The sequence below is a fragment of the Benincasa hispida genome, chromosome 2 (genome assembly GCF_027475165.1).
Source record: "Benincasa hispida cultivar pf3 chromosome 2, pf3_genome.v1.1, whole genome shotgun sequence".
Classification (NCBI taxonomy): Eukaryota; Viridiplantae; Streptophyta; class Magnoliopsida; order Cucurbitales; family Cucurbitaceae; genus Benincasa; species Benincasa hispida.
This window is the reverse complement of record NC_143479.1, coordinates 43,735,760-43,745,677: the sequence shown is the minus strand read 5'-3', so window position 1 is coordinate 43,745,677 and position 9,918 is coordinate 43,735,760. Positions and strand designations below refer to the sequence as shown.

At 28.6% G+C, this 9,918-nt stretch overlaps 1 protein-coding gene across 1 annotated transcript; it reads left to right on the top strand.

The window, feature by feature from the left end:
* The first annotated feature begins 5,264 nt into the window (after positions 1-5,264).
* On the top strand, positions 5,265-7,164 carry LOC120070592 (protein FAF-like, chloroplastic). Its single transcript, XM_039022400.2, has 2 exons — positions 5,265-6,322; positions 6,469-7,164. Exons 1-2 carry the CDS (start codon positions 5,606-5,608, stop codon positions 6,937-6,939), a joined length of 1,188 nt encoding a protein of 395 aa, XP_038878328.1. The 5' UTR covers positions 5,265-5,605; the 3' UTR covers positions 6,940-7,164.
* Positions 7,165-9,918: the final 2,754 nt, after the last annotated feature.

Sequence of the window (9,918 nt, the reverse complement as noted above, 5' to 3'; positions counted from 1 at the left end):
TGTTTGTGAAAACCATAATTGAAAAGTTGGTAGAGAAAACAAGAACAAAATTATTATTAAACCGGTTGTCTATCTCTTTTTTTTTTTTTTTTTTTCAGAACATAACATTAAATTTTGAAAACATCCTTCAAAAATTAAATTACAAAACGAAATAGTTAACAAAATCAACCCTAGAAATACTTTGTTTAATAATAAAACTATTGTTGTATTAAAAAATAATAATAATAAAAGTATTCTTGCACGTAGTCAAGATTTAATTTTTTATTATTTTCTTAATAACAATTAAAAAATTTTGACGTCAAAATCTAAAATTAAAAAAAAAAAAAAGAGTGACGCAAATCTTTTATGGCCACACTCTAAAAAAAGAACATGAAAAAGTAAGATATTTGTATAATGGCATCCACGCAAGGCAATGTGTAAATAATAAATTAAGAGGTGAAATTATTACTATAAGATAAAGAAGTTTGATCAAAGTAACATGCATGTACATATACTTTATACATAACAACATGGTCTCTCAATATAGTTGAATTTCTTTAGGCCTTTCATTATCTCCATTGGCTCTTCTCCCTTTTTCCCTTTACTTTTAAACCTCCTTCTCATTCTCATCAATCCCATTAATCAATCATGCCAAAAAGGATGATTTTTCTTTTCTTAGATGGGCTCCATTTTCCTTTTTTATATCAAATAAATATTTCCATATATAACATTAAGGTTTTAAAATTTATAAATATAGCTAATTAATTAGCTATGAATTAGGTAATTGTTGGAAAAAACCTCTCACTTTTACGGCACGAATAAATAGAAAATTATTGAGAAGTTAAAAGAAAACAATAAAACTGGAAACACAAAAATTTACGTAGAAAATTCCTATCTCGAAGAAAAACCACAGCCTAAAAACAATTGACTATGTGAAAAATTATTACAATCATTCAGAACATTTCTCTCTCCGATTCTAATTACAATATCACTTTCTCCAAGTTTATACTACTTACTTGCATCATTTTTCGGGAACTAGAGAATTTAACAACGTGAATTTTGATCACTTTTAAGTAATAAGTGCTTATTAACAAATCACTTTTTCGATGTTTGGTCTAAGTACTAAAAATATTTTTAAGTGGTTTCTTAATAGTACTCACACTTTAAATAGAAATTATTTCTTTCGAGTCATTACATATAAGAATTTGAATAAGATTGTCACCTAACAACGTGAAAGTGAAGATCAACCAATCGAGTTATGTCAAAATTGACGTCTCATTTGTGTTTCTTTTTACATCTACAATTACTTTTTTAATTATTTGTAAAGAATCTTTATTGTTTTATATTTGTAGCTTACTCCAATTTGTTCAAATTCAAAAAGAGGAAAAAAAACTAGAATTTTGATCAACTTTTCTTTTTGTTGTTGTTGTTTTTTTTTTTTTTTTCCCTTAATTTTAAAATTTCACTCCTGTGAGATTGAACAAAAAGACATGAAAGAATGATACTGCATAGGAAAATGAGGAGAACCTTATAATTACATGATGTAGTTACATTTAGGAAAATAATGCTTTAAAGAACTAATATTTGTTATTTACATTTATACCAAAAGGATATATATATATATATATATCAACTTTTTAATTTTTAATATTTAAAAAAGAAATGAATTGACAAGTCATGAAATAGGATGAGTGGCTCATAATCCACCATTGTTTTCTGTATTTTAATTCATTGTGAACTTAAAAGTTGTCTAATGACATGTATTTCTTCATGAGAATATTTCCAAAACACACACACAAAAAAAATGGAATTAATACATAACTGTGTTTCCTTTTATATCATAAGAAGAAAAAAATGAATTTAACAAAAGGAAAAAGAAATAAATTAAAGGGATTCCCTAATTCAAATGGCAAAACACATGATAAAAATTAGTCTAAATAAATGAGGATAAAAATTAGTTTAGTTTCTAAACTTTCTACTTGATTAGTTAGTTCCATTTGACAACCATTTTATTTTTGGTTTTGTTTTTTGAAAAATAAATCTATTTCTTTTTCATTTCTTACAATAATTTGTAACTCTGTTAAGTACAATGGTTAAATTTTTAGCCAAAATTAAAAAAAAAAAAAAATTTTAAAAGCCAATTTTTTAGTTTTCAAAATTTTGCTTGGTTGTTAAACTATTGGTAAAAGTAAATAACAAAAGAAGAAATTTGGAAATGAAAATAATATCTACGGTCTTAATTTTTTTTAAAAAAAAAATCAAATGGTTATTAAATGAGACTGTTATTTCTATTTTGAACAATAAACTAATTTAGTAGCCATTTCACTTTGGATTATTTTAGCATTACAATTTAAGATGAAAAATTTGAACCTATAACCTCTAGATCGTACCATATTGTATCAAATACAATTAATAAATTTTAAAATCATAAATATATATCATTTTGAGAAAAACTGTTATTAAAAAATTCCATTCCTATATTTTGACCATTTAAATGAACATAACGATTTACATGTCAAAGACAGAGATAAAAAAAAATAAAAATAAAAAAACAGAACCAATTCAAAGTATAAAATATATTAAAATCCTTTCTTAACATTAACTTCATACTATTTTGGAATTGATCATTAAATAAAAACTCACAATCTATTCGGGAACTAACACATTAAAAAAAACAACAATTACACAAAACTTGAAAACTAAAGAGAAGATTTAATTTTAAAATTTAGAATAACGAAACTGCATAAAGTTGTACTATCGATCTCGAGAAATTGAATATGATTTAAAGCTAAAAGAATCATTTTAATATTGAAAAAGAAAATCATGCTATGAAAACCAACTCAGAAAAATGTACGAAGGCTTGACATAGTAGAGAAAGTATAGAGAGGACCAAAAAATCTCTCAATCTTTCCCAACATGAAAATATTCCAAAGATCTTATGAACCAAATTGGATTGATGGGTTATAATTCCTCAGCAACCAACAACATGAAGAGAGAGGTGAGTTTTGTTCTTGTCCCTCGATCGCGGTAGGGCAAAATTTTATATTCTAACTTTTTATGTGTCTTTTAAATATGAAATGTTTGTCAACGATAATATGAACGTAGCTCAATTGACATAATACTTGTATTATCGACCTCTTTGTTAGAGGTTTGATTCTTCGACCCACGCTTTAACTACAAATATGTTGTTGAACTAAAAATATGAAAAGAATTCTTATATTTTTTTAAAAAAATATTGCATTCTCTTAGCCAAATTTAAAAAATAACTAAGTCTTTAAAATTTATAATTTTTTTTTTAGATTTTGAAATCATTTTAAAAGTAGAAAATAAGTTCATGAGTGAAAATAGTGTGTTGATACGCATGGTTTTCAAAAATACAAAAATAAAATATCAAATAGTTTGTAAACGAGATGCCAATTTTTAAATATAATTTACTCCATTATAGAAAAAGTATGGATGAAATAGGGTTAAATTTAAAAAACAAAAACAAAAAACCAAATGTTATCAAACGGGGCTTATATTATTCATAATGTAAAAGTTAATAGTCAATTCACGTATAATTTAGCATATAATGTATTAATTATCATCTCAAAGGTTACAGTTGATCCCTAATAGAGCTAGTGTGAAGTAATACAAAGTTTTAGTTAAAACATCATTTTCTTTCCTATATACTCTGGGTTTCATTCTATACTAATCATTGTACTTTCAAATATCCAATTTTAGTCTCAATACTTCCAACCATCCTAAAAATAGTATTTGTTATTAATTTGTTGTTTATTTTTTTCTTTTAAAAAATTATGTATCTATTAACATTATCTTTATAAACCTTGGCTATGTGAATCTTTACATAAAAATTATTATTATTATTATTATTATTTAATCATTTTCAATAAAATAAAATAGATTTTGTTTAACATTTATTGAAAGTATGAAGACTAAATTTAGACTAATAGAATAATTTTATCGGAGATGTACAACAATATTCAGTACAACACAACTTACGAAGTTGGGGTCAATTTGTCACCAAACATTGGTTAACATGGAAAGTATTATTCAACAAACAAGACGACTCAATGTTGCTGACACTGATCGAAGACGTATTCGTCGTAGACGACAACGGCAGTAGGGTGAAGCTAATTTAGAGGCACACGAAGACAACCTCCATGTGAGGTAAGGGCAAAAGATGTCGTCTTTAAATTTCATGTAAACTTCTATTTTCAAATTAAAAAACTAATTGTAAATCCTCTTTAGTATCATGACATCTTTTTTTTCTTAATATGAGTGCAGAATAATTAAGTTTACATTGTATATTAAATATATAATTAAGTTTAATAATGAAGAAATTTGTGGACTCGGTCCTAAAGTCTTAATATTGTTGTACATCTCCGATTAAAAAAAATAATTAGTCAATCTATTTTTTATTTTTTTTAAAAAAAATTGTGGACCCGGTCTAGAGTCTCTATGCAATCGGCCAACCAACTCAATCGACGTGGTGCTGACTGGATTAAATGCTAATCGTGTACTCTGTACACGATTCTCCAAAATACTAATCATGTACCCCGTACACGATTTTCATACCCTACTTTTTTCAATACTTTCCATTCCTACCTATTTTTAAAAATACTTTCCCATATACCTCATTTTTGTCGATAATTTGAAAATACACCATATTTTTTAACTTGATCCCCAAAAATATATTACTTGGCTATTTCAACAAATATATATCCATTGTAATATCTATTGAAATTTTAAAATAGAGTAGAAAAAATAAGGTGGGTGGAAGGATTTAAATATGAGTTGATATATCTATAAAATTATAAATAAGAGAGTTTGATATCAATATTAAAGATTATTCACATCTTTGTGATCATTTATAAACACCCCTAGATCATATAAACAAAATATCATCTATAAATCTGAATATGAAGATATACATCGATAACAAGATCTATAACCTAGTTCGAAGTAGAAATAATTTCATTGTTAATTTACCTTCTTTTATAGTTAAAAATACCAATTAATTTCTTATAGTTTAGAATTTGTTCAATTTTAATTTTGAAAACTTTTAAATATCAAATTTATCAAATATAGTCTATATACTTTTAAGAAATATTGACAAATATAATCCATTCAAATTCCAAAATATATGAACCAAAATAATATTTTTTTTATATTTAAATAAATATTTATTAATATGAAAATTTTATAGATACATCTCTAAAATTGAAATAGGGATACCAAGATCGCAAGATCGATATCCATATGAGAGAGATATTTTAATCCTTTGGTGGTGGGAGTGGAATAATTAGTGGGAGTTCCGACTGTCCTCTCGAAATCCACAGCTAAAAATATTTGCTTCCTTTTCTTTAAGCTTCAACTTTAGAGGAAATCGTCTCTGTAAAAGCAGAGCAAAAGGAAAAAAAGGTTTGAAACAGAGTCATTTTCATGGTGGCGTTAATGGGGGCCCCCAATTCGATTCCCATGGTGGAACTATAAATACCCACTTTCCTCTTCATCTTCCTTAGCAAACCTTCCTCTTTCTTCTTCTTCAATTTTCCGCAACTCTGCACCTTCAGTGGTCTCTCTTTTAGACCGCTGCTGGTTGCTGTTGTTGCTAATCAAAACCATGTCGCCATTGAAGAGCTTCCAAGCTTCTTATTCTGACAAGAAACAGGGCATCGTCGCTGTTCTTTCTTCTGACTCTGAACACTCCCAAATTCAACCTTCTTCTCTTCGAAGAACTCTCTCTGCCGATATGTCCTCCCAGAAATGGATCTCTTACATGAAAAAAGTCGCTTCGTTTCATGAATTTCACACTCCCAAAACAGAGCATGAAACAGAGGATGAAGCAGAGGGTGTTGATGTTTGGAGCTCTATCATTAAAGAATCTCGTCAGGATTCCAAGCCTGTTTCTGATCCTTATGTTCATCCTCTTCTTAAGCGATCTGGTAAGTGTTTGAGTGAAAAGAGTCTTGAAATTTGTACGGAAAGTCTCGGCTCCGAGACTGGGTCTGATGGGTTCTCGTCGTATCCGTCGTCGGAGAATGGAGATACTGATGACGAGGAGGAAAATATACTCGAAGGTACTCAAATATTTGAGGTGGAGAATCAGTGGAAGCGTGTGAAGATTAGTTACAAGAAATCGCCACCCCATCGGTCATTTCCTCCACCGCTTCCTACGCTTTCCGGCCCGGATGGCGAGTCGTTGAGGATGCAGCCTCGCCGTGACAATGGGCGGTTGGTTCTTGAGGCCATGTCCGTGCCTTCACAAAACAACTTTCGCGCTCAACGTCAAGATGGTCGCCTTGTTCTCACACTCCTCAATCGTCATCCAATCAATCAGGTAATATTAAATCACTACTAAACTCAAAAGTTGACGAGTGATGGTCATCATTCATATTAATTAAGATCATCTTTCTGTTCTTATAAAATCACTTTTAAACTAAAAATTTAAATAATTTAATCCTTTGATTCATTTTCATAATCCAGGTAGTAAAAGACGATGACTCGGACAAAGAAGAAGAGAAGGAAGAGGAAAAAGAGAAAGATCCAAAACTGACAAAATCATCAGAATTCGCAAGTGGGTTAGTAAAAATACACAGGTTAGCATCAATGATGAACAGCAAAACAATAGCTTTAGCCAACAGGAACCCATCACTCCCACCGCGGCCCAAGGCGGCTCAGCCACTAACAGGCTGCGCCGCACCGCCGACCGCTGCGACGTTGAATGCCTATGAGTACTACTGGAAGTCAAAGCCGACGGGGAAAGTGGGAACGGGCATGAACCCGCTGGGGCAGCAGCCGGCGTCGTTCAAGAGCAGCAGCAGAAAGGTTATGATATGCAAGAACAGAACAGCAAATGAAGAAGAGAAATTGGTAGTAATGTGTTCAAATGGGAGTTGTAAGGAGGTCCGGCGGACGGTGGTGTTTTGGGAGCCACGGTGCATTGCCACTTCCTAAAATTATTCCCATATTCATTTCCAAATCCTCTAACTGTTTTACCTAAATTTGATGTTTTTTTTTTTGGTTATTGCTTTTAGTTTAACTTACTTTCCACTCTTTGGGGAATTATGTCTACAAAATAAAGTATATGAGAGAGAGGGGTGTGAGAGGGAGAGATTATTACTTTTAAATTTGAGAGAAATATCATGTGCTATTAAATAATATAAATAGTTAATTTATTAATTTAGTTTGTAAACTTATATATGTTCTTTTGACATGCTAGTAGAAACATTAACTTTTCAACTTAGAACTTGTCGATGAATTATAGTTCTATTTTATAATTCATTAAAGGTTATAACGTATAATTGAAGAAAATTAGACTGTGATTATGATCACCAACAATTGGAGTAAAAAATAAAGAAAGAAAGAAATGAGACCATTATCGCTTCCTTAGTTCGTCTTAAGATTTAGAAAACAAACAAAAGATGTTAAAAGACTTCTAAAGTTTTCTCTCTTTTTTTTTGTTGTCGTCTTTAAATGTTAGTAATTGATGTCTCATTTGATACTATATAGACCTCATTTGATAACTATATAGTTTTTATTTAGTTTTTACTTTTTGGTTTTTGAAAAATAAACTTTTTAAACATTGCATTTTTTTGGAAGCTTGTGTGTTTTGTCATCAAATTGTCTGTCAATGTTCTCATCAGTTGTTAGTATTATTAGCATTTGGACAAAGAATTCAAACATTTTTTTCGAAAAAAGAAGAAAACTATAGTAATGAAGTTGAAAAGAACCAAATATAATTTAAAAAAAAAACCAAATAAAACAGTAATGAAATTGAAAAGAAACAAACATAATCTTCCAAATCAAATAAAAAACTAAACATAAAAGCATTACCGAACCTAATATTTTAGGTCCAATTTGATAATCTTTTAGTTTTTTAATTTTTATTTTTGAAAACTATGTTTGTTTCTCATAAACTTTTTACCCATGACTTTCTTATTTTGTAGGCAAACATTTTTATTCTTATCCAATTTCTAAAAACTAAAACATGTGTTTGAAAGCAATTTTTTTTTTTTTTTTTTTAAAAAAAATTTTAAATTTGGCTTCGATTTTGAAAACACTTAGAAAATATAGACAATAAAACAAAGAAACCAATAGATAAAAATAATATTTATAGCCTTAATTTTAAAAAACAAAACAATCAAATAATTATCAAAATGACCTTAGCTTTTGGTATTTGATGCACTACCTTTACGTGTAAGTTTGTTTGTTTTGAAATCATTTTCAGGGATGTTTTCAAAATCCAAAGAAAGTTTTAAAATATATATGTTAAAAACTTTGTCTTATTTGTGGAGTTTGATTGTGAATTCAAGAAAAAATGAAAATTAATATAAATAATTATGAGAATTTTTTTTTAAAAAAAATAATTATCTAAAAAAAAATTAGATAAAAAACATTTGTATATATAAAATTTTATCCTCGCCCAACATTTGGAAAGACGTTAATATCAAGTTGTCCCTACATAATTAGCTTTTGAAATTTGGCTTCGCTTGATCTAATCAAATATCTCTTCAAACATCTAATAAAGAAAAATATTCATACTACTGATCACAAAAAGATGAATAAAAATATTACAGATTTGTTTGGATTGACTTTTTAAAGGATTGAAAATATTTTCTTTTGTATTTAAGAATACCTTTTTAAATGCTTAGAAAGTCAATCTAAATAGATTCTACATCAACTCAGTTAGAAGATAAAGAAGAGAAATACAAACGTACAATCATGTCCTTTTCAGGTGATAGAAGTCTCATTCCATCCTTTCATCTCGCAATTTGCTTGCATCTATTTTCAATCATATACTAAAGCATTACATACATCTCTCACATGGAGTTCATACTCTAAGAAAACACGACATAAACTTTCTAACTAGAAATTTCTAGTACTGTGAATAATTTTTCATACTACTTCCATTTATTGTATGCCATATCGACATGTTTTTAAAAATAGTGTGGGACCCACTTACATTAAAAAGTATTTATCATAATAGTTTCTAGTGTGAACAAAACAAATAGAGTATGGTACTTCCATAGTACTAGAAAATTTCTCCTAACTTAGGCCTCATTTGTGAATCATTAATTTGATTTTTAATTTTTGAAAACTAAGCATATAAACACTTTTTTTACGTCTAAATTTCTTGTTCTATTATCTACTTTTTACCAATGTTTTAAAAAACTAAGCTAAGTCCTAAAAACTAAAAAAAAAAAAAAAAAAAAAAAATTGTTTTTAGAACTTGTTTTTGCTTTAGAAAATTGGTTAATAATTCAACTCTCACTACAAAATTTCTTGTTCTAATATCTACTTTTTACCAATGTTTTAAAAACTAAGCTAAGTCCTAAAAACTAAAAAAAAAAAAAAAAATTGTTTTTGCTTTAGAAAATTGGTTAATAATTCAACTCTCACTAAGAAATCTGACTTCTCCTGACGTCACATTTCGTCGGAAAAGTGTGGAAAAAGTGTCGGGAGAGCCTCTCCCGACGAATAAAAGGTCGTCGGGAGTTTGGTCAGGAAATGATCTCCCGACGCACTTTAAAACGGCGTCGATAGTTATTCGGGGAACTCTCGACGCACATATAAGGCGTCGAGAATTCCAAGAACTGCCGACACCTAATATACGGTAAGAAATTGAGACGAAATAAGACTTATTTTCAAAAATAAAAAAACTAACACTAAATAAATGATTATTAAACAAGACTTTAATTATCTAAATGGCTTTAATGATTGTTTTAATATGCCTTGTGACCAAAAAAAAAAAAAAAAATAAAATAAACAAAGGACATAGAAAATATATATAAATTTAAAAAAAAAGAAATTGAAAACCATAAAGTTGACGACAATAAAGGACTAACTTTGTAATTCCCTAATAGTATAAGAACAATGATTTATAATTAACGAAAGCTTTAGAGTACATACAAAATCTAAACACCATCTTTGACT